This window comes from Geotrypetes seraphini, chromosome 6, assembly GCF_902459505.1.
Source record: "Geotrypetes seraphini chromosome 6, aGeoSer1.1, whole genome shotgun sequence".
NCBI lineage: Eukaryota > Metazoa > Chordata > Amphibia > Gymnophiona > Dermophiidae > Geotrypetes > Geotrypetes seraphini.
Window position 1 is genome coordinate 22,490,148 of NC_047089.1, and position 25,945 is coordinate 22,516,092.

Genomic DNA, 25,945 nt, shown 5'->3' on the forward strand with positions numbered 1-25,945 from the left:
ACCTGTCAAGGCACTAAATTCACCTTTTACAATTATACCACTGTTTGTCAGCAAATGCTTGGCTTCAGAGGACTTTGCTGTTGTCATAAAATAAACCGTGTTCTGATTCCATTATTTTGGCAAGGTTGGGGTTTTCAAAGAGGGCATTTTCAGGAGAACTGAAGCTCGGGCTGTTCCTGGAATAATTCAACATAAAGCTTAATTTATAGTCTTAAATACTGGGCTCTTCCACTAAAGACAGAGCTCATTTTAAAGCTGATTGTTCAAAATCTGGAGGGTGGGGATTTGACTTCTTCAGTCAAGAATAACCAGTATCAGAACACATTTTGGCTCTAAGCTTTTCTAAAGGAATGCACTTAGGACCCAACTCATGTCTTTACAAAATGGGTGCACGAGGCTTTATAAACCTTGGAAGTCTGAATCAGTCAAGTTGGGTCTTCCCACCGAACTAAATCCTGATAGGCAAGCAAAATATCCTGAACAGTGCTGCAATAGTCTCTATAGCAGGTTGTGGAGTGTAGTAGCATGGTTCTGTATTTATTTTGATGTAGTATTTTGTAAATCTTGGTAATAAGAAGAACAAAAAGGAAGGGAAATAGAAAAACCCATTTTACACATCTTGAATCATCATGGCTTCCTTTGGCCATGAGTAATTGTCTATAGTAAATGAATCATAGTCAGGGCTGTAGATAAGAGATTCAACAAAGGCCTCTTTGTCTTCTGGTTCAGGATGCCATGAAGCCAAGTCATTTCTGTAAGCATAGTCAACGATCTGAAATCAAAGCATAAACATGATTTGTTGCATATGTCTATAACCTAATAGCATTAGAGTCTGCAAAAGAAAATGTACAAAAAGAGTGTGAAGTGAAATTTATTCCTTACTTGGAGATTACAGCACTAGGTTAGGGAGAGGTCTGTGTGCATTTTAATAGCTGTGTAATGTAGAAGAATTTCACACAGAAGATAATGCAGCATGGATCCTTGCTTTATAAATTAGCACTCACAATGTTAAAATGCACAGAATTACAATGAAATAAACTATGCCAATGCAGAAAAGGCAGCAAAAGCCCAGTTCAGTCTACCTTCAAACTCCTAGAGGGATAAATCCTGGGAGTGAGATTTGGGCACCCTTTGTCATTAGAATCCTGAGCCAGTGCCTATCTGGTCCAGAAGCAGGGGAAGGATTTGAGAAAGAGGGAAATACTGGATTATATGCAGGGAGGGGGATGGGGTAGAGTGGAGGCACAGATACCAGATTGCAGTGAGCCAGTCCAGGGACAGGGAAAGGAACACCAAAGGGAGATGTTGGACAGGATAAACAGAGGTGCAGAGAGAATGATGGAGAGAGAAGAAATGTCAGATGGACAGTAGTCCTGGCAAAGTCAGAAGAAACAGAACCCCCCCCCAGAAAAGATACTGGGATGAAAGTAAATAGAAAAATAAATTGTTCAAATATAGGTTAAAAAAGTATTTATTTTGAATTTCATATTAAATGGAATATAATTTTTAGAAATATCTCTCTCTCTCTGATATCTTGCAATCAGGTGTAGGCAGACCTTTCAAACCCTTGCCATTCTTTGCTTGGCATCTACCTTCATCTCCTCCAATCCCTAGATCTGGCTTTCCCCCACCCTCCCCAAAGGTGGCTCAACAACTCCTCTGAACCTCCCTCTCCGCTTTATCTCAGCACCTTTGCCAGCAGCAGAAGCAGTGATACACATCTTCTGCCTGCATTGGTCCCAGAGGCTTCCCTCTGCTGTGATACATCAGAAAGGAAACAGGAAGTAATAATACAAAACACAGCAATAAAAATCATCTACCCTCCAAACCAGTCTTGCTTTACACCAGACTATGTTTCGCTGAAAGTGTCTTCAGGAGACAAGACTTATTTACGGTATTCCTTGGGTCTATTTACTTTGAACAATCTTCATTGTTGACAATCAACTAAGCAACAAACCAAAACAAAGGAAAAAACCAAGGTCCAACTGTCTGCAGTGAAAGACAATCCAGAGCAAACAAACCAAAAAAAAACTGCAGACTTGGTACACGATGCAGGCAGACTTTATTATGACAAATGAATTTTTGATTAAAAACCTTTTACCAGGTAAGGGACCCAACACGGTCCGTGTTTTGGACAAACCTTCGTCAGGGGTCCACTTTTGATAAAAAGGAAAATTATCAAAAGAAAAAAGCCGCGGTTTTTTCAGCGTGTCACCTATCGATAGCTATTTATCCAAGGCTTTTTTCTTTTGATAATTTTCCTTTTTATCAAAAGTGGACCCCTGACGAAGGTTTGTCCGAAACACGGACCGTGTTGGGTCCCTTACCTGGTAAAAGGTTTTTAATCAAAAATTCATTTGTCATAATAAAGTCTGCCTGCATCGTGTACCAAGTCGACAACCAACTAAGGACAGGAGATCCCCCAAAGGCACTCCCCAAAGGATGTTAGTGGAATGCAAGACTGGTTTCAATTGTTATGAACACTTTTTTTCAAATGTGGATATGAGAATATCTCAGAAGATTTACTTCACCATTAACATGGTTGTATAAAGAAGTTTTGGAAAATATACCACCTTAAAAACATCAAGGGACTACCTCAAGATAAGAAATATTTGAATTAGACTTGAGTTTTATTTAATTTTAAGGTGTTCGTGTTGAGGGTTTGGGGTGTGTTTGTGTTATTTGTATTGAAATAAAATTATACTTTTTTATGGTAATAGGTGATATGGTTAATAAGCATAGGCTTCATTATTATTACAAAGGATTCCAAATATCTTGTCCATGTTCTTAAATAAAGATTCAGCCATTCCAAAATCTGCATTAAGATCAGTCCTACCACAAGCTAGCAAAAGTCAAGAAATACTGCTGCTGGGAGAGAAGGGGAGATTTAGGGTTATTGGTTTCATAGCTGACTTTTCATCTTAGTAGCATCTCATGCCTCAAATTATCAGGAATGATACTGCCTCCCCCCCCAAAAAAAGTTTTCCTCTTCATGGACTGCTTCACAGAGCTACAGAGTTGAATAATCATAGTGAACTCCACTTTAGATATGGCTGCATGCATGTGTACTGGGTAATCTGTGTGAAAAACAATATTTCCTTTACTGACACTATGTACTATATGGTTTAACTACTACAAAAGATATGCACAAAGAGTAAAACACCCTTACCTTAACAGCAATTTTCAAGGACAAATCCCTGATAGTGTTCAGTGGAGGGTAGAGTCGCCCTTCTGCTAGATGTTCAGGTGTTACTTCCTCAGCAATGACCTAACGGGAAGAGGAAAGTCAAGGCAGATCATGTAAAAGGAAGTTTTGCCATTCTAGCTGCTCTGTTCATTTTAAATTGCCAGACGCCTTTCTTTTGAGTTACACTATGGAGGCTTGGTTTAGTGCTAAGAGCAAGACAGGTAGTCCAAAGCACAGGAAACCAAGCCAAGCAAAAAACAAAGGTCCTCAGAGAGTGGGTTGGTATCCTTCAGGTAAAATAGCATTATTCGCCGATGATGCCAAACTATGTAACATTGTGGGTAACGGCAGTCTGTCCGACAGCATGACGCAAGACCTGGTTTTATTGGAACTTTGGTCCTCGACCTGGCAGCTTAGCTTCAACGCTAACAAATGCAAGGTCATGCACCTGGGCAACAATAACCGTGCAGAACGTACACATTAAATGGTGAAACCTTAGCAAGGACTACAGCAGAACGGGATTTGGGGGTGATCATCAGTGAAGACATGAAAACGGCCAATCAAGTGGAGAAGGCCTCATCCAGGGCTAGGCAAATGTTGGGTTGTATCCGGAGAAGCTTTGTTAGTCGGAAGCCCGACGTCCTAATGCCCTTGTACAGAACCATGGTGAGGCCTCATCTGGAGTACTGCGTACAATTCTGGAGGCCACATTACTGTAAAGATGTACTGAGAGTCGAGTCGGTACAGCGGATGGCCACCAGGATGGTCTCGGGGCTTAAAGATCTATCATACGAAGAAAGACTGAACGAATTGCAGCTATACTCTCTCGAAGAACGCAGGGAGAGAGGAGACATGATTGAGACGTTTAAGTATGTCACTGGTCGTATCGAGGGAGAAGATGATATTTTCCTTCTTAAAGGACCCTCCGCCACAAGAGGACACCCGCTGAAAATAAAGGGCGGGAAGTTTCATGGCGACACCAGGAAATACTTCTTCACCGAAAGAGTGGTTGACAGCTGGAACAAGCTCCCAGTGCAGGTGATCGAGGCCAGCAGCGTGCCGGATTTTAAGAACAGATGGGATGCTCATGTCGGATCTCTACGAGGGAAAGGTCATCAGAGAGCGATTAAATAGGGGGGGTGGGTCAGCGGTGTGGGCAGACTCGATGGGCTTCGGCCTTTTTCTGCCATCACTTTCTATGTTTCTATGTTTCATTAAAGTCTAGATGCCAACCCAACCTTGGAGGCCTTTTGTGTGTTAAGTGATAAAAGAAATGAGGAGAAGGCGGCCCGAGTCTAAATATCTGCTTTATCAAGGACATTTTGTGTGACGCAGACACCGTCACCCTAGAGCTTTTTTTAAATTTATTTTTACTACAATCTTAGTAAATTTCAGAACTGGAGTGCAGAAAAACTTTGGCTTCTTTACAAGCTGTGACAGCTTTTACTGAATTAAGAATCGTCCAGAGGTGGTTCTATGTGGACCTTTTCATCTCCTTTACACTTAAAGCACAGTTAAACTGGAAGAATCTGGTGCCAGGAACCTTCATTGGCATCTACCTAAAGATTTATTTACATCATGCCACTCCACTACAATAGACTTAGGGAAACCCCCCGCTGCCACACACCAAAGAGTCCTAGGGTGATGGCATCTCAGACCTTCCTCTCTCTTGTAAAGCCAATAAATAAGAGGACGGCAGTTTTGAGAGTTAGAAGGATGAAAAATTCTAAACGTAATAATAAAGGATAGCATATGTTTATTTCAAAAAGTAAAGCAGGGGATTCTTTTGAATGAATGTACTGATAGCAAAACAGGTGTTATCTTTTTTTTCCAGAGCCCGATCCAACAGACTCAGGAAATTGATGGCATGGGCTCTGAGAGAAAGTGACTCATTTCTAACAAATCTGAGCAGAAAACAGAGCTTTGGCACAAACAGAGAACATAAAAAAAACCCTAATTTAATAGCAGACCTCAGCCGTAGTAAGGAAAATGTCTTCAGAGATATGTCGGACGCCGCAGGCGATGATTCCAAGGGCCACCCCGGGAAAAACATAGGAATTATTTCCTTGGCCAGGGAAGAAGGTCTGTCCATTTGATAGAGTCACCTTAGGAAATGGACTCCCACTTGCAAATATACCTCGGCCCTACCAGAAAGCAAATAAACAAAACATCATTATGTTTTATAACGCTTACATTTTAATAAGTGAACTCTAGCTTAGTGCAGTGTCTCTCAAACTGTGTTCCTCGAAGAGATTCCGGGTGTGTCACAAGAGATTTCATAATTTTACTTTATTTTTAAAAATTATTTTCATAAGAATACACTAGAATAGATGATTTGTATGTCACGTACCCAAGAGTCTATCAATGTTATGAGTGTCTGCGTGCATAAGGATACAACAGTCCAGACAAGCATCATTCTTTGACATGATTGATCCTTGAAAAACTAATGATTAAGTAACTTTATTTTTTATGCAGTAGCTATCCTAACTTGAGCAAAAAAGCAATCAATGCTTTGTTACCGCTTGGATCTTCTTATCTTTGTGAACTTTGATTTTCAGCTCTGACTGAAATTAAATAGAAAAAAAAGAGAACGACTGCAGATGATGGTTGATGAAATGCATGTTTGCTTGTTGACTATCGAGCCACATTTTGACTTAATTTGCCCTCAAAAACAAGCTCATCCTTTGCATAGATAAGCAATTCTATTCTATCTATTTTAGTTTCACTGTTGTTACAATTACCCATACATAGCTTAAAAAACTTTAAGTAAACAACTCTCAAATTTTAATTTTTTGTTTCTTTTGCAATTTTATAATTTCAATTATAATGTGCCACAAAAAACATTTGCTCCATTTAGTGTGCCAGACCTAAAAAAGTTTGAGATACTGACTTGTTAGGGAGCTTTGAGATGCTTCTTATTCAAAGATGCCTTCGAGGATGATCACTGGATCAGACCCAAGGTCCATCGAGTCTGGCGATCCGCACACGCGGAGGCCCAGTCAGGTGCACACCTGATTGTAGTTTTAGTCACCCGCATCCCTCTATGCCTCTCATAAGGAGATGTGCATCTAATTTGCTTTTGAATCCTAGAACGGTGGATTCAGTAAAAACCGCGCGAGACAATCGTGCGCAGACAAAACCGGGCCAACAATCACGTGCAGGACAGTGTTGGCGCTGCTGCTGGAGGGGGGGGTGTTATGGGGAGGAACCCCCCATTATTGAGGAAACAGGCTTTTTCCCTATTTTTTAGGGAAAAAGTTCAGTTTCCTCTGAAACGGGGGGGGGGGGGGGGTTCACCTCCACTCCACCCCCAGCGGCAGTGCCAACATACTAAGTTAAGTGTTTGTGTGTGGGGGGGGTGTCCCTCCCCACACCCCCTCAGAGCGCTTTCAAATTGACTTTAAATCCGGTGCGCTAATGTCCTGTGCGCGATTGTTGGCCCACGATTGAGCTCTGTCCTTCAATGAAATGGCTCCAATCAGAAGATTCCCCCCTTCCCTTTTGTTCCCCCCTTTCCCTCCTTTTCTTGACTTTATTGTAGTTCTCCCCTCATCACTCTTGTTTTTTTGTTTGCCATTGTGTGTTTTTTATTTTATTTTTTTTTTTTTTGTATTTTTAATTTGTTTTTATTAATTTATATTGTATATCGCTTAGATAAAAAAAGATAAGCAATTAATCAAATACCTATTAAACTTGATTAAAATTGAAACTTGTGAGCAGTGTAAACTAATCTAATCTAATCTACAATTTGTGAGTCACTCTATGCCTAATTAGGTTCAAAGCAATGTACAATTCAAGTGATAGGCAAAAGATAGAAGAATTAAGGAGACAGTAAGTAGGAGAAGGAGAGGGAGAGTCTTTTACAAGGAAGAAAAAAGTGGACATTAGAAATACAGTTTACATTGGATAAGGATATGGTGTTCTTTGAGTTACAGCAACTATTGATTGTCAATGGAGAAGAGTCTTTAGTTTCTTTCGAAAACTGAGATATCAGGGTTCCATTTTGATGGTTATTGGGAGGTTGCACAGTGTTACATAATAAGGGAGATTTGTGCCGAAATTTATGTATGAGAATTTATACTAGGCTCCAGCTGGTGAAAATCCTTGTGTCCCAAATTTGGGCACAGAACCCGGCACCAAATACTACTTTATAAAAGACACCCAACTCTAACCGCCATTTATAGAATAGCACTTAGCGCTGTTTTTTTTATTTTTTTAAATTGGTGCCCAAATTTAGGCACCATTTATAGAATTAAATTCTTAGGGCCGGACTCTGCAACTGGTGCTGGCATCGGCCAGTGCCTCCAAAACCAACGCTGGAGTCATGTGTAAAGCAGGTGCCAGAAATGTAGGTCAGGGTTTTAAAGGCCTACATTTCTGGCGCCTACCTTTCACATGAATTGCGCCTACGGAGATGCTTTACAACCCCTAATGCCACTTCTAGCGTTAGACACACCTACAGTGGTGTTAGGCAATGTAAAACGCTTACAATTTTCCTTTTAAAAACTTTATTTTTCATTTTTTAATGGCATTTTCAACTTAAGTTAGGCACCTAACTTAAGACGCCATTTATAGAACGCGGGCCTTAGTGTCTCAGGCTAATAAAATAATGTTAAGATTAGGGCTCCACCTTCAAATGGTGCGTTTCCTGACGCATGATGTTGCCGCTTTTACCTGGTGGGTCAGTTGTGACAATGTATTGACTGGTTTCAATTCAAGAACCCAACTGTTTGTCACCGCACACTTATGACTTAACAGTCCTTTGAAAAGAAAAGATAGTACTCCCCCGTTTTCTCCTTAATTGTTCTCTTTTTTCAAAATATTGTAGTTCCTCCCCTTTTTCCATTTGTTCCTGTACGTCTTTGTCTGAGTTTCTCATGTAGATTCTAATTGTCAAATGTTCACCCTTATTTTACATGATGAAAGCTGTATTTTTATTGTACACCGCTCAGAAGTCTGATTGAGCGGTATAAGAAATTTTAAATAAATTTGAAACTTGATTTTAAGATTTTGTTTTAAGTCATGTGAACCGTTTAGTTCTTAAGCAGTATAGAAAACTTTCAAAGGCATAATTCATACCTAGTGACATTCAGATATGCTGTGTTAATATTTTGGATCTCTTTCTTATGATGCAGTGGAAAGGGGGGGCAGAGTGTCTTGCACGTACTGCGTATTACCTCTGTCAGCTGATAGCACTGCTCAGCTGTGCACTCTGCTTTGCTGGTGGGATTGCTCAAGGCAAAAATGATTGGTCGCTCGTTGAAAGTAGCCATGTCTTTCAGAATCTGTTCCGTAAAAGCTCCACCTATGGCTGCCACACCTGTAAAAGGAAAAAAAAACCCAGCTTTACACTGTTCTTCTTTTACATGATATATGATCAGATAGCCATCACTAAACCTTAAACTCTATTTCAATTGAAAGAGAATTCAAGCATGAAGCATGACATGTTCACATATTAAGGACATGCTAGCAGAGATAGTGGCAGTGTAAGGGGAAGTGGGGTGTGGATCACCCTGGGTGCCGTCTTGATAGGGGTGCTGGTACTTCTCTGTCCCCCCACTCTACGCTCGTGCCCCCTCCCCATGGTATCTCTTTAAATTTTCTCCTAGCCTGGCTCCCCCTCTGAAATCACTCGGGGGCCGAGCTGGTGATTTAAAGTGGTATGGGGAGGAGAAGGGAGGACACGAGTATGGCTGGTGGGGGAAAGAGAAGAGGGCGCCTCCAACCCTTGCTACGCCACTAGGCAGAGGCTGATAAAAGAAACTGCAGATTATATCACTGTATTCATTATTATTCAGTCCCTATCAATATGTTAATTATATTAAAAGGACGTCCTGTGGATTCTTTGGGCAAGATAAGTTTACATCATCCGTCCACACTGGCGTACTCTACAGACCTCTGAGTTAAACAGAAGAACTGGATAGAGACCTGATCAATAATATTACAAAGGTGGGAATGAAGAGAGCGGTAATGCCAGGCGAGTTTAATCTATTGGATGTGGACTGCAAATCTGTAAAGTAGAAAGATGATGAATATCTTACACAGAGCTCTGCTTAGATAAATCATGACAGAATCCTCCACTACAGGGCTGATAGTGGATTTAGCTCTCATAAATGGAGAAAGTGCGTCTGATATCCAGAAGGATGCTCCACTTGGGCAGCAGTGATCAACTGAACAGCATATTTAAAAAAAAAAAAAAAAGCAGCTAAGGCAGAGTTGGGTAGGTGGCCAAGGTTTTTTTGGCAGTCCAGAGTGTACAGTGTGCTTTCTCCTTTGTGGGCATGAGGTTTAGGGGAAAAAATGTTGGCAGGACTATGGACTGGCTAAGATGGGATTCCAACATTATCTTAGGAAAGAACTTTGGATGGGGCACAGAACCACCCTATTGTTGAAAAACATAGTGCAAAGTGGATCTGTTGCTAGAGCCTGAAGCCCAAGTTACCAACACCAAAAACGAGACTTTCTAGGTCAGAAACTTCAGATAAGCATTTATAGCACAGAAACAAGAGGCAAAAGAGATGCCAAAATATCAACCAAGGAGATACTTTATTAAATCAATAATAAAAATGTCATAAAAATAGAGAAAGTCTATAGTATAATGTCCATCTTGTAACTAAATCTAGGGCACTCCTAGACTTACTTACACTCAAATCAAGATGAACACTGTACTGTAGACTTTGTCTATTTGTATGACATTTTTATTATTGATTTAATAAAGTATCTTCTTGGTTGATATTTTGATATCTCTTTGGCCTCTCGTTCTGTGTTTCAGAAACTTCAGATGGCAGGTGTTCAGTGGCTCAAATGGCATTTTCAAACGCTGAGGTCCCATTACACTGCAGGTGGCTTTATGGGAGGTTTAAAGAGAAGCAAAAGCCTTGCATAAATCAACAACTAAAGGCTGTACTTGATAATAAACAATTTCTCAAAAAAGAAAACAAAGGAGGAGGCAGACGGCATTGGGCCTGTTACAACCCTAAAGACCAGTGTCCCGCAAACTTTCTGAAGCCTCAGCACACTAAACTCAGTGCCGCGGCTGATGGGCATTCGGAAATGTGCCAATAATGGTCAAGCTTAGCAGTAGAGAGAGCTAGGTTTAAAAAAAAAAAAAAAAAGGTTTGCATATATTTTGGGAGAGCAGATCCATTTACAATTATTAGCCAGGTGGGCCTGGGGACAGTTAGCTCTTAATTCTTGGCATGAGCAACAGGGAATGCCTCTCCTCATTAGGATCGGACAGGAAATTCCAAGTTATCCAGATTGGCCAATGCCAAGAGACCAAACTAGAGAGTTGCACGGGGATAGAAATCCCGCCCGTCCCCACCAGGATCCTCTCCGTCTCCACCCATCCCTGCAAGGAATTACCTCCATCACCCGTCCCCATAAAAAGCAGCAATTACTTCTGATAGGATCATCAATTCCACAGTTTCTTTTGTGTTTATGCTGCTGTTTTCCTTGTGGGAATCTCTTTGGTGGAACCCTTTTTTGTTTTCTGTTCAGGTAATTAACTTATAAACCCCCTCTTTTACTAAGGCTGACGTGTCCATTATATTATATGGACGAACCCTGCTTCCAAAGCCTTCCATCCCCGTGGGAGTCCTATGGGTCAGAGGGGGGTCCCCGTGGGTTAGGGGGTATTCCCACGGGACCCCCGCGGGATTCCCACGATCCCCATTCCCGTGCAGACCTCTAGACCAAACCCTGGAGGCAGTGGATTATTTGTCTGACCCAGGAAACAAATTATGCTGAATCTTCGTCTCTCTCTGCCCATATCAAAAAAGCATATCATATAAATAAACCTCTCCATTTTAAAACATCGTGCCGGTACTTAACTGTACTGTACCTATGATAGCAGTAGGTTTCAAGGTGCGTACTACTTCCGCCAGCGTTTTCAGGTGTGGGTGGTTGTGTGCAAACATCTGTTTTTCATGGTTCAAGTTACCCCTTCCCTGTAAAAACATCAGGTGTTGCATCAGAATTCTTATTTTGTCTTAATTGAAACAATATCAATATCAAAAAGAAGCACTGCACAGACAACATTGCAATAATATTCCAGCCCAAGAGTGCAGAAACAAAGGTATGTCTAGCACAGTCAAAGGATAGAAATAATCCTCTACCCATCACCCACTCCTTCCATTGGTGAAGCACATAGTCCAAGATCAGAACATAATAATCCCAATCCCCACCCCCCCAAAGTACCAAAACTAACATCCATCAAGTCCAGTATCCTGTTTCCAACAGTGGTCAATGCAGGTCACAAGTACCTGGAAAGATCCCAAATAGTAAAACAGATTTTATTCTGCATATCCTAGGACTAAGCAGTGGATTTCCCCAGGTCCATCTTAGAAATGACTTATGTACTTTTCTTAAGGAAATTATCCGAACCAATCAGAGCCCTAGGCCCTGGCGCATCCCAGGATGCACCGGGGAGGGGAAGGCCCGCCATTTTGAAGAGACGGGCCTGCTGGCTGGAGGGGGTAGGCATTCCTCCGGTCAGACTTCGTATACAAGGTAAAGGGGGGTGCAGGGGGTTATTGGAGGCACAACGGCGGCATGTTGGAGGCACAACAGCAGTGGTGGGAGTGGGCATCCCTCCCACTGCCGGGGGGGGAGGGTGTTGCTTGATGGCGGCAAAATTTTCTGGCAGGTCTGAGCTCAGACACCGACCACAAAGTAAAGCTCAGACCTGACGAAAATTTTGCTCGCAAATGTAGGACAGTGAGGTTAGGGAATCATCCAGCGATAATAGAGAATTGCCTGTAGTGCTCTTTAAATATTAATGAGTAGTACATTTGCATGGCGAAGACTGCTAGGAAGCTTGGAAAAGATCACGGTAAGCCGTTTTGATAATCCACGGCTAAAATATATGAACGCTAAACCATCTGAAACCGGTTTAGCAACTACATTAAAGTTTTGAGAATCTTCTCCTATATGTTCTTAGCTTATTGAGTTTCATCTTTGAGAGTCAAATGGCAGATTCTGATTATGGCATTTTTATCTTAGTCATCCTTGAGAATATGAAGAAATACACTGGGTTGTTTTGGGGCTGCTTTTCAAAGGTAAATGAGTGGGATTAAAAGAAAAGGTATCTGGCAACCCTGTGGAAATGATGTTTGCAGCTCTGGAGGATAGTTTGGGGGGAGGGGAGAGACATCTGTCACAGAACAATGGTGATACCTAGTGACTGGACTTACATTAGGCCCACATTTGCAGGGTTTCTGAAAGAGCATTGGTTCATGATCACTAACCAAGGCCAAGGACCATCACTGTGGTCATTAGATTATATTGGGAGAAGGCTTACAGCAGTGGATCCCATTCCTGGTTCAAATTCTGACCCACCCTCAAGTCAAACCTTAGTACCTGCCAGCTAATAAATATGTGAAAAATCAACAATGCTTTTTTAAAATGCAATTTCAGAGCAGCTATTAAGCCAAATAATGCTATCTTTTCAAGTAAAAAACCAGAAAGACTCCACATCAGTCTCTTATTTAAGACCATCACTGAATGGCTGCTCTCAACATATCTGTTAATTGCATATGTTATTTACTAGGTTTTGTCATAAATTTAGCTATAATTTCAAGAAAACACTAGATTTTGCCACTCTGAGTTTAAGGAGGTTTGAACTGGTTTTTTTTTTACCATCTTCTATGCATCACTGCACAAAACCAAGCATCTACAAAACCAGCTCAAGCTCATTTTTACGAGTTTTGTCAGATATTAGGTTTTGCCTTGGGCTGTCAGAATTGATCTGGAAATCCAAAGGAGGAAGGAACTTCTGGGTCAAATAAGAAAAGTCTCATTAACTGAAAACCATTGTGTAAAAGCTCAGGATTACCTTAACTATAAGTCCCTTTGAATCAACCATCCAGATCTTCTGAATTGCTTCCTTCCTTGGAACGCCTTCTTTTTCCATTGCCATAATGATTAGATGAGCTATTCCCAAGGCAGCCTGAACCAAACATAATTATAGAAAAATATATTTATATACAGATACAACAATATACTACTGTATAACTCCTTATGCCTATTTATTTGTGAATGTTATTAGTAATAAAAGATCTTGGGTAATATCTACTCTTGGAAGAATTCTGGGAGAGAGGCCGATTCTCTTCCACAGTAAACAATCCCCCTCCTGCAGTGGGAGAGATGCCCACTGCCATACAACCCCCCCCCCTCTATCTCTGACGCACCCCCCTTACCTCCATGTAGATCTCTGACAGGGAAGTGGATTCCCTCCACCCACATTTAGCAAATCTTTGCTACTGTCTACCGGCCTCATTTGCATACGCAATAGTTTTGAAAATGACTTGATTTTTTTGAATTCGCTACCAAAACAGCTGTGTTAGTAGACCGTCGCTTTTTAATGCAGTTTTTTGAGAATCCTGGCCTAAGGCTTTATATACTCAGTATTAACTGGAGTTTGGACTGTATGTCATGCCAAATACTCCATGTCCTCTTTTATACCTATGGCCATGTGGCACTTAGCACATGCAAAGCTTTAGTAAAAAGGCCTCTTTATTAATAAACTGAGCTTTAACTTCCACACTTTTGGATACCAGCAATGCTTAAAATACTTCAGTATCTTTCTAAACAATGGCTGAATTTTTTTTCCGTAGGTGTTATGAACTTTCAACTTTGGTCAAAGATTCATTACATTGAGTGGACGTGGTGCTGTAACACTAATTCAGCATAAAACTGGCTACAAATGCCAGTGATTTATTTCTGAGAATAGCAGACTTGAACCCTACCTCTCCAGCTCCTTGGAAAACAAACTTGTGATCTGACAGCTTGTTATTTGTGATTCTCAATGCAGCTAAGATACCTGCTACTGCGACAGACGCTGTTCCTAGAGCAATGAAAAAAAAAAAAAAAGGCAGTGTGAGTGGCAAATCAAACTTTAATAGATCCTTCCTCATGCTATCTACATCATCTACCTCATTGCAGATTTTGGTCTCATCTATAAAGAGACAAACCTTACCAGATGCTTTGGATGGGTGGACTGGATGGGCCATTTGTCCTTTTTTCTATCAAAATGTTTCTATGACAGTCCTTTCGCAATATCACTCACAGAAATGCTAAAAAGAACCAGGTCAAGGATTGATGCTTGCAGCACACCACTGGGAACATCCATTTTGTTTCGAGTGAGTGCATGGATTAGAAATTGATTTGAGCAGAAGGCATCCATTTTGTTGTCTTCTACTCAACCAATGCTAGTGGTACTTATGAGCATTAGCCTTTAAGTCAGTCCAGTTGCTAATTAAATCGATTGCTATAACACAAGAACTCATAGAAACATGATGGCAGATAAAGGCCAAATGGCCCATCCAGTCTGCCCATCTGCAGTAACCATTATCTCTTTCTCTCTCCGAGAGATCCCACGTGTCTATCCCAGGTCCTTTTGAATTCAGACACAGTCTCTGTCTCCACCACTTCCTCCAGGAGACTGTTTCACGCATCTACCACCCTTTTTGTAAAACTGTTTTTTCTTAGATTACTCCTGAGCCTATCATCTCTTAACTTCATCCTATGCCCTCTCATTCCAGAGTTTCCTTACAAATGAAGGAGACTCGACTCATGCGCATTTACGCCACATAGGTATTTAAACATCTCTTATCTTAACTCCCCTTTCCCGCCTTTCTAACCCAGTCCATTCACTCGAAACCACTTTAATACTTTGGCTGTGCTAAGCAGTATATAAAATTAAATAAATCAAATCAACTTGTGAAAACCGTAGCTTATCTATATCAAGTAGTTATGGTTCCACCTGGCCATTGTTGGAAACAAGATGCTGGACTTGATCTGACCCAGCATTGTACATCTTACCTGCCTTTATCTGCATGAGAAAGTAGGGTTCATAGACAACCCCGCGAAAGACAAAGGCGCGCGCCGACAACTGAGCACAAGACGGAGGCGCGCACTGAAGAAAATTACAGTTTTTAGGGGATCCGACGGGGGTTTTTGTTGGGGAGCCCCCCCCCCCCCGTTTACTTAATAGACATCGCGCCGTGTTGTGGGGGGTTTGGGGGGTTGTAACCGTCCACATTTTACTGTAAACTTAACTTTTTCCCTAAAAACAGGGAAAAAGTGAAGTTTTCAGTAAGATGTGGGGGGTTACAACTCCCCAAACCCCCCCAACGCCCCCACAATGCGGCACGATCTCTATTAAGTGGGGGGGTTCCCCCCCCGCCCCCCTATTGGGAGCCCTAAAAACAGTAATTTTCTGCGGCGCGCACCCCCGCGCTGCGCTCAATTGTCTGGGCGCGCCTTTGTCCCGGTGCGCTTTTGACCTGACACCGAAAGTAATGTCGCTGGTGTATTTTAGTTTGGTGTGGGTAAAAATGAGCAAACAAGATGAGAGTGCAGAACCATGCGTCTTCATTTTTTTACACATTAATTCTGTATTCCTACAGAATCTAATATAAAAAGGTAACAAAAACTAATGGCACAGGTATATTTCAATTTTTATCAAGCCAGGCAATGGAAGAAACGCAGTCAAACATGTGGAGAAAAAAAAGCCTCAAACTAGATTTTATCCTAGGACTAGCAGGCAGCATATTCTCAACAGTGGGTAACGTCACCGACGGAGCCCCGCAACCGACAGCCTCGAAAGAGCTTCCGAGTGCTGTACTGCGCATGCGCGAGTGCCTTCCCGCCCGAGTTAGGGGGCGCGTCTCCTGTGAGGTACCTCAGTTCAATGTTTTCCGTGGAGCGGAGAAGTCCTCTTCTTTTCAGCTCTGCAGCCTTCATTGCCTTCTCTCACCGCGGCTTTTTATTATTTTTATTATTAAATCGCTGTGCTCGTGTTTCCATTCGTTTCCTTTATATATATTAAAAAAAACCCCAAAAACCTTTTATTCGGTTTTTTTTTCCGGTCAGCGGCCTTTCGACCTAGGCCTGGCCGCTCACCTCGTTCGATACGTCAGACTTTGTTTTTTCTATGTCCCAGCCTCTTACCAGGTTCAAAAAGTGTAGCCAGTGCAACAAGACCATTTCAATCACCGATCCCCATAGTCGGTGTATTGTTTGTTTGGGTCCTGAACATTGCCCCGACGCTTGCTTGCGCTGTGCTACCCTTCAACCTCGAGCCCTTTGTCGACGCCGTGCCAAACTTCTCCAACTTTCTGGCATTATGGACCAACCGCCTGAGAAGGTCTCGACCTCGGCTTCGGGGACGGCCTCGACATCTAAATCCTCGACCTCGATGCCAGCTTCTGCCTCCACTAAGGCCTCGACCTCGACATCTTCGGTCTCAAAGGCCTCGACGGCAGCTCCTCTGAAGTCGTCCTCGACGGGTAAGTCTCCTGCCTCTCCTTCAGGTACCATTCCTAAGAAGCCTCCAGAGTCTCAGGTATCCCAGGCCATGCCCGCGGTCCTGCCAGCCTCTTTGAGACCTCCAGCTAAGCGTGCCTCCAAGCATCGTGAATACTCATCCTTGAGGTCGCTCTCCTTGGAGCGCACTACTGCACCTTTGAGACCTGATCCCTTTGTCTCGGTGCCTATGTTCGAGGACATGTTAAAAGCCATTCTGACCACTCAGATTTCCTCGGTCGTGGCTCAACTCCTTCCATCCTCGAACCTGCTTCCTACGAGCCAGCCTGAGCAGCAGTCTGAGACTCCTGTAGCAGCATCTTGAGGCAAGCCTCGGAAGTCTCGACGGTTCTCATCCAGTGACTCTTCATCTACTCCTCGGACACAGTCTCCTCCACCTCGACCGAAGCATCGTTCCAGGCATTCGAGGCATCTCGCTTCCAAGCTTCCGCAGGAGACATCTCTACAACAGAAACCCTCGCCTTCTCTAGATACTGAGACTTCTATGCCTCGTTTATCCAAGGCTACCGAGATTTCTTCCCAATCTAAACATAGGTCTTGCAAAGCTATTACACCGGCTGCTTCTCCTCGAAGTCTGTTGAGGTCGATTACTTCTCCATCGAGACCGCCTCCGAGGAAGCCTTCTCCTCCTGCCTCGACCCAATCTGTTCCTCGAACCCCGAGGACCTCACCATCAAGGGTTTTAAAGCGCAAACACTCACCGACTCCTCCTCACGCAGGTAGTGCAGCTTCCTCAATCACTGTGCGCCTGGACTCTGAGCCTCTGTCTCAGTATTCCAGAGAGGCTTCTCCGTCCTACTCTGTGGTCCCTCGGTCTCGCACTCCTTCTCCTGAAGGTGCCTCCACCTCGAAGTCTGCCTCTTTTGCCAGGTTCATCTTCGACATGGGAAAAGCTCTTCAACTGGATCTCCACTCTGATTCCAAGTATACACCTGAATATTTGACTGACATGGAGTTGCCTCATCCACCCAAGGAGACCTTGAGGCTTCCTATGACTCCAGTATTGAAGCAAACTTTCTTAAGGAATATGGAAACTCCTTATTCCATCACAGCCATTCCATCCAAGCTAGAATCCAGGTATCGCACAGTACCTTGCAAAGGCTTCGAGAAATCTCAATTGTCCCATTAGTCTTTGGTGGTGGAATCTTCTTTAAAGAAAGCTCATCCATCTAAGCTTTATGCTGCGGTCCCTACAGGCAGGGAGGGCCTTACCATGGACAAGTTTGGCTGCAGATTATACCAGAATTCCATGATGGCTAACAGAATTCTCAATTATAACTACATTTTCATGGCTTATTTTAACCATTTCCTCAAATTACTGCCTAAATTCTACCCGTCTCCCAGAATTCAAATATATCATCAGAATTCTGTCTCAACTTCGCCTCTTCATGCTGCAAGCCACATACGATGCTTTTGAGCTCTCTTCTAGAGTTTCTGCCTTTGCAGTAGCCATGCGCCTTCTCGCCTGGCTCCGCATTGTTGATATGGATCCCAATCTGCAGGACCATCTAGCGAACTTGCCTTGCCAGGGAAATGAACTCTTTGATGATTCTATTGAAGCTGCTACAAAGCACCTCTCTGAACATGAGCGCTCTTTTGTTTCCTTGATTCAGCCAAAGCCTAAGACTCCTCCCGCTCGGCCATACAAGCAACCACCACGTCGTTATCCCCAAAAAACAACACCAGCTTTCTCCAGGCCTCCGCCTAGAAGGCCTCCATAGCAACAACGACAGCAGAAAGCTCAGACTCCTGCTGCGACTAAACCTGCTCAGTCTTTTTGACATTCCCAGTCTGAGCATACCAACCTCCCTACATCAAAATTCTCTTCTGCCCATAGGAGGTCGTTTTCACCAATTTTATCACCAGTGGGAGATGATCACCTCAGATCTTTGGGTTCTCACCATCCTTCGGGAGGGATACTCACTTCACTTTCTTCAGGTGCCTCCAGATCGCCCTCCAAAAGAGTGTCCTTCTAATTCATTGCAACTTCCTCTTCTTCTTCTTCAGGAAGCTCGGGCTCTTCTTCGCCTTTGAGCTGTCGAGGAGGTTCCTCTGAACCAATGGGACATGGGCTTTTATTCCCATTATTTTCTAGTTCCAAAAAAGACGGGGAATTTGCGACCCATTCTGGACCTCAGAGCCCTCAACAAATTTCCAGTCAAAGAGAAGTTTCGGATGCTTTCTTTACCCACTCTGTATTCCCTGATGAATCAGGGAGATTGGCTATGCTCTCTGGATCTCAAAGAGGCTTACACTCATATCCCGATTCATCCAGCCTCTCGCTAGTATTTAAGATTTCAGGTGGGGAATCTTCATCTACAATACAGAGTTCTTCCTTTCGGACTCGCCTCATCCCCCAGAGTCTTCAAGAAGTGCCTGGTGGTGGTGGCTGCAGCCCTCCGTACCCAAGGTCTTCAAGTTTTTCCATACCTGGACGACTGGCTCATCAAAGCCCCCTCTTAACAAGGGGTTATTGCAGTGACCCAACAGAATATTATGTTCCTTCAAAGTCTGGGGTTCAAAGTCAACTTTCCAAAATCCCAGCTGACCCCATCTCAGTCTCTCCAATTCATTGGGGCCACTCTAGACACTGTCCAGCTCAGAGCGTTTCTACCTCCTCTACGTTGGGATAGCCTCATTCGCCTTTGCCATCAAGTATCTAATCTCACATCAATTTCAGCAAGACAAATGATGGTTCTGCTCGGTCACATGGCTTCTACAGTTCACGTGACACCTTTTGCCAGACTTCACCTTCGCATACCTCAGTGGACCCTGGCATCTCAGTGGCAACAAGCTACCGACCCGCTTTCTCAACAAATTACTCTTTTGTTGAAGTAGTCTCTCCACTGGTGGATGCTCTCTTCCAATCTTTCCAGAGATTTGCTGTTCCAAAATCTCCCTCATCAGAAAGTTCTCACAACAGACTCGTCAACCTACGCATGGGGAGCTCATCTTGACCGACTCCGTACCCAAGGTCATTGGACTCCTGCGGACCATCTTTGTCACATCAATCTGTTGGAACTCAGAGCGATTTTCAATGCTCTCAAAGCTTTTCAACACCTTCTTCATGACAACGTAGTCCTTGTCCGGACGGACAACCAAGTCGCCATGTACTATGTTAATAAACAGGGAGGTACGGAATCTCACTCCCTTTGTCAAGAAGCTCTGAAGCTGTGGGATTGAGCAATCCATCAGAACATCTTTCTCAGAGCTGCATATATTCAAGGTCAGCACAACTGTCTGGCGGACAAATTGAGTCGTCTTCTGCAACCTCACGAATGGGACACTCAATTCCTCACCTCTACGTCAGGTGTTTGCTCCTCAGATAGACCTCTTTGCATCTCCCCTCAATAACAAGCTGCCTCAGTTCTGCTCTCGAATATACTCTCCCCAGCGTTTTGAAGCAGATGCTTTCCTCCTGGATTGGCCGGGTCAGTTTCTCTATGCCTTCCCTTCATTCCCTCTGATTCTCAAGACTCTTGTCAAACTCAAGACATAACATGCCACCATGATTCTGATAGCTCCTCGGTGGCCCAGACAACCGTGGTACTCCCTTCTACTTCAATTCAGCACCAGGGAGCCTCTGCTTCTACCAGTTTTTCCCTCTCTGCTTACTCAGAGTCAAGGATCCTTGCTACATCCCAGCCTGCAGTCTCTACAGCTTGGTACCTTTCAACCTAACAGACTCTACAGTTCTCTCGGTCTGTACAAGATATTTTGGTAGCTTCCAGAAAGCCGTCCACTCGGCAGTGTTATGGCCAGAAATGGACTACATTTTCTGCTTGGTGTTCCACTCGCCTTATGGAGCCAATGTCTACCTCCTTGGCTTCTGTTTTGGATTATTTACTTCACTTATCACATTCTGGACTTCAGTCTACATCTATCCGAGTCCATCTCAGTACGATTGCTGTTTTTCATCAGCCTCTTGATGGGAAACCTCTGTTTACACATCCTGTGGTTTCCCACTTTATGAAAGGACTTTTTAATGTTCATCCACCACTCAAACCACCCCCAGTGGTCTGGGATCTCAATGTTGTCTTGGCTCAATTAATGAAGCCTCCATTTGAACCAATTGATAAGGCTCATCTCAAGTACCTTACTTGGAAAGTAGTTTTCCTGATTGCCCTATGTCTGCTCGAAGGGTCAGTGAATTACAAGCTTTGATTGTGGATCCACCTTTCACAGTTTTCCACCATGACAAAGTGGTCCTCTGTACTCATCCAAAATTCTTACCTAAAGTTGTTTCAGAATTTCACATCAATCAATCTATTGTTCTTTCAGTATTTTTTCCAAAACCTCATTCTCATCCTGGAGAAGTGGCTCTCCATACTTTGGACTGCAAGCATGCCTTGGCTTTCTACTTGCAACGCACTCAACCTCATAGAACAGCCCCACAACTTTTCATCTCTTTCGATCCAAATAAGTTGGGGCATCCTGTCTCGAAGCAAACCATCTTCAACTGGATGGCTGCTTGCATCTCTTTCTTCTATGCCCAGGCTGGTCTCCCTCTGAAGGGTCGAGTCATGGGCCACAGAGTTAGAGCTATGGCGGCATCCTATTGAGGAAATCTGCAAGGCTGCCACTTGGTCCTCGGTTCATACATTCACCTCTCATTACTGTCTGGATACTTTCTCCAGAAGGGATGGCATTTTGGCCAATCTGTTTTGCAAAATCTTTTTTCTTAATTTGCCAACTCTCCCTCCATCCCATTATGCTTAGCTTGGAGGTCACCCACTGTTGAGAATATGCTCCTGCTTGTCCTGGGATAAAGCACAGTTATTTACCATAACAGTTGTTATCCAGGGACAGCAGGCAGATATTCTCACAACCCACCCTCCTCCCCTGGTTGGCTTCTTAGCTAGGTATCTGAACAGAGGTACCTCACAGGAGACATGCGCCCTAACTCGGGTGGGAAGGCACTCGCGCATCCGCTGCAGGGCTCTGTCGGTGACATCACCCACTGTTGACAATATCTGCCTGCTGTCCCTGGATAACAACTGTTATGGTAAGTAACTGTGCTTTTGTCAGTGGTCCAATCTATAGTTGCTTCATCTAAACATTTTTATGCTGCTACCCTGTTTCCCTAAAAATAAGACCTATCCCGAAAACAAGCCCTAGCATAATTTTTAAAGATGCTCCTAATATAAGCCCTACCCCCAAAATAAACCCTAGTTAAGATTGACACCCCCCCCCCCCCCGAATGTCCCCGACTCCATCCTTGGCACTTGTGCTGCCTGATTTGCTGGAAAAAAAATCATCAGACTCGTCGATTCAGCAACCTCCATCCATGCTGCTTTAAGAGGCCTCGGAGCGGAGGTATGTCAGTCTCACGGTGGGAGGGTCGGTGGGGTTCTGCTGCACAGGGGTATGGGAGGGAGGGACGGATAGAAAGATAATGCACAAAGGGATGGGTGAAATGGAAGGAAAGATGCTGCACGGGTTGGGGAGGGGGGGAGAAAGGAAAGAGGAAGAATTGGGGTGCAGGAGAGGAAGGGAAAGAGGATTTTTGTACATGAAAAAAATAAGACATTCCCGAAAGTAAGCCCTAGTGTGTTTTATTGACCCCAAATTAATATAAGACACTGTCTTATTTTTGGGGAAACACGGTACTTAAGTTTGAGGCTTTTATCTCCACTCTGTACGGTCCTTCCACTGCCTGGCTTGGTAACAACTGAAATATAGCTGTGACATTAATTTTGTATTCCTGCCCCGGCTTCTTTAAAAATGACTGAAAAGAGACAGGATTCTGGGAAGAAATAGATGGATTCAATGAGAAATCAACTCAAGAGTAACTGCAGCAATCAGCTATTTCCACTGTAGACTTCTGATGGTTTATAAACAACACTGCCTTGGGCGAACTGAATAAATAAATGCTATGGCAGTTATAAGCACCAAGACCTCTCTCTCCCCAAAAATGTATTTCAAAAAAAGTTTCCAGCTTCTGGACTCGCTTTGCATTTGCTTAGAAACTGGGGCCCAAGATAGAGACTTGAGCCCTATATTTAAGAGGATCATTTACTAACAGTACATGCCAACATTTATAAGTTTTTACAGATGATTGCTAATCTGTGGTTTGTGCTGAATATGCTCTTCCAAAGAAGTACTTTGCCTATTTATAGTATAATTTGTTATATCCTTCATTGAATTTCCATTGCTAAGATTAAATTAGTTCTGAACCAGTAGTAAATGCATTTTACAGAGAGAACTCTTTAAACTTTGCAAGCTATATATCTGTTTTTAAATTTGGCTAATTACTGAACTTTAAATGAGCACAGGCTTCTCAGATTCCTCCACCCCCTTCTAAGATTATATGGATATAAAGTATGATGCATAATCCGTAGACAGTCTTTTCTTTTCTGGCTGAAATCCTGGGAGGTTAATATCCTGCCCCCATATGAAATACAGTAGCTTAGATCCTGTCCAAACAGGATGATGAAACATCCTGTGCATTAATTGTTTGGTACAACCAGACTCTCTCTGTACCATTTGAGGTTCTCATGATTAAAAAGCCACAACTATCCTATAAAAAAATACAGCATCTAATTTTAACCAGTCATCTAAACATATTTTTTATGCTTCCTTTTGGAAACCTTAAGAGGCTTTGTTCCATATATATAAAGCTCCGTCAACCTGGTAAAAAAATACTGGGTTTAGAGCGATTTATTTTGCCAGGCTATGCGCACACAAATAGCATGCAAATCATATGCCTGGTAAAAGAGAGGAGAAATGTGCCTGGCGCCTGCTCAGAAGAACAAAGCAGTAGGCACAGCTTCCCTCCCCCCCATCCCCGATCCCTCCTGTCAACTCCATTTTGTCCTGCAGGCCCTGCTCTCCTCACCGTGTCCAAGGCTAGAGTGAGGAAATAGGGCTGATAAGGCCAAGATCATAGACCCATTATGACATAAAAAGAAGACATTACTTATTGCATTCACTTAAACTAGCATGCGCATGGATATTAATACCACTAGATGTCACTGTTCATATTTCAATCTTACAGAACTTTGGAACAAAGCAACTAAAATCAAAAAGTGGTAAGCATTTCTTTATAAAAGCTCTCTTGCTCTAGAAAAAAAAAAGAAACAAACAAAAAACTGGAGTGCAAAGAGCAACCAATAAGAATATTTTTTTTTTCTATAACTCTTGTTCCAGTGATCTACTACTCTTTCTGTGAAGAAATACTTTCTGGTGTCACCATTAAATTTTCCTCCTCTGAGTTGCAGCTCTACACTCTAGAGGAACGCAGAGAAAGGGGGGACATGATTGAGACATTTAAATACATCACAGGACGTGTCGAGGGGGAAGACGACATCTTCTTTCTCAAAGGACCCTCGGTCACAAGGGGACACCCGCTCAAACTCAGAGGAGGGAAATTTAATGGTGACACCAGGAAGTATTTCTTCACAGAAAGAGTAGTAGATCACTGGAACAAGCTTCCAGTGCAGGTGATCAAGGCCACCAGCGTGCTTGACTTTAAGAATAAATGGGACATCCACGTGGGATCCTTACGAGGGTCGAGATAAGGAACTAGGACATTAGCACTCAGACTTAATGGGGTGGGTCAGTAGAGTGGGCAGACTTGATGGGCTATAGCCCTTTTCTGCCGTCATCTTTCTATGTTTCTATGTTAAGTCATACAAGAGTCTGCTGGTGTTTTGCTTTATACCCCAATGGAATGGCCGTGGTATGTGAAACAGACACTAATCATGTTATTCAGAAGTGATTCATAAGCAACCTGGGAAAATCACTTCATACAGAATTAATAGTCCTTTTAGCAGTGTATAAATCAGCCACTGGCAGAATAAGAGTTAGTGTCTGAATATGGAAGTTATTCTACCAATGTAACGAACGATGGTGCGCCCACATCTGGAGTACTGCGTCCAATATTGGTCGCCGTACCTTAAGAAGGATATGGCGATACTCGAGAGGGTCCAGAGAAGAGCGACTAGGATGATAAAGGGCATGGAAAACCTTTCGTATGCTGAAAGGCTGGAGAAGCTGGGGCTCTTTACCCTGGAAAAGCGGAGACTTAGGGGGGACATGATAGAGACTTATAAAATCATGAAAGGCATAGAGAAGGTGGAGAGGGACAGATTCTTCAGACTAGCGGGGACAACAAAAACAAGAGGGCATCCAGAAAAATTGAAAGGAGACAGATTCAGAACAAATGCTAGGAAGTTCTTCTTCACTCGGAGGGTGGTGGACACCTGGAATTCGCTCCCAGAAAAGGTGATAGGACAGAGTACAATATTGGGTTTCAAAAGGGATTGGATGACTTCCTGAAGGAGAAGGGGATTGAAGAGTACAGATAGAGGGTAACTATACAGGATACTAAACGAATAGGGAATACATGATTTAGGTAAAGGATCACTTACAGGTCATGGACCTGGGGGGCCGCGGCGGGAGCGGACTGCTGGGCACGATGGACCCCTGGTCTGACCCAGCAGAGGCAATGCTTTTGTTATGTTCTTATGAAAAATACTCCAAAAATACAAATAATTAAAAAAAAATCCAACTATGTTAACATGCATTTGCCTCTCCCCTATGATTTTTTTTTTTAAGCAAGATGAAGTCATATAACCATAACAACATTTTATTATCAATTATAATTATTTATATTTGTATATAAAGCTGTTGTAATGCTCATGGCAATCTACAATATACTTGGACTTGTAAAGCACCGAGTGAGATTTATTTTGCATTACGTGAATATTAACCCTTTAATCGGCACATGGTAAAAATGGCTGCTTTATGTAACTTGATGTTGCACGAGAGCATCAGTGCCAAGTAACAGGCATTTGGAGATGCAGATCTCCCAAAAGAGCCATAGAAGACACACGCTGCTTCTGAGCAACAATGCCAAATAAAGGGTTAACTATACTTTGCAATCTTGGAGGCTAGTGTGGATATCTTAATTTGAAACTATTGAACTCAGTTAAGAAATGTGCTACTTTTTCCCCCTGGAAAATATGACAAGAAAGGACGGTTTTAATTTAGAATAAAAAGCATATGATGCAAAGGCGTGCTTTCGGCAATCAGGGTTACCTCTGGGACAGGGTGTACCATTACTCAAACCCCTCAACTGTAATTATGTTACATATTACATAGTGTAGAAAAGCATTAGCATCATATCTATTTTATTTGAATGTTCCGATGTCAGCTTATTATGTTTCCTAAGTAAGATGCTGACGTTGTATTATCTCTCTGCTATTTGAATTTCAGTGCTGGTAAGTCTACTTTTGAAATCGTTTCATGGTATTACATTTCAATTTGCTGATTTTGACTTTACCTTGTTGTATTTATGATCATATTTGGTCTTTTTACTACGGTTATGCTGTTAACAAAATTGTAAGTTTTATGTCGAATTGTGCTTGCTGTAGCGCATTGGGTGAATCTCTTCATGAAGGCGGTTAACAAATCCCAATAAACAAA

General features: G+C 42.8%; 1 protein-coding gene across 1 annotated transcript in view; it reads right to left on the bottom strand.

Moving 5' to 3' along the window:
- Positions 1-501: 501 nt before the first annotated feature.
- Positions 502-25,945, bottom strand: part of ME3 (malic enzyme 3) — a 204,977-nt gene continuing 179,533 nt past the window's right edge. The window contains exons 9-15 of the mRNA XM_033949442.1: positions 13,936-14,033; positions 13,023-13,136; positions 11,031-11,136; positions 8,365-8,507; positions 5,158-5,331; positions 3,170-3,268; positions 502-772 (exon numbers count right to left, since the gene is read on the bottom strand). Coding sequence (XP_033805333.1) covers positions 611-772; positions 3,170-3,268; positions 5,158-5,331; positions 8,365-8,507; positions 11,031-11,136; positions 13,023-13,136; positions 13,936-14,033 — 896 coding nt within the window. The 3' untranslated portion in view covers positions 502-610. The remainder of the gene's footprint in view (positions 773-3,169; positions 3,269-5,157; positions 5,332-8,364; positions 8,508-11,030; positions 11,137-13,022; positions 13,137-13,935; positions 14,034-25,945) is intronic.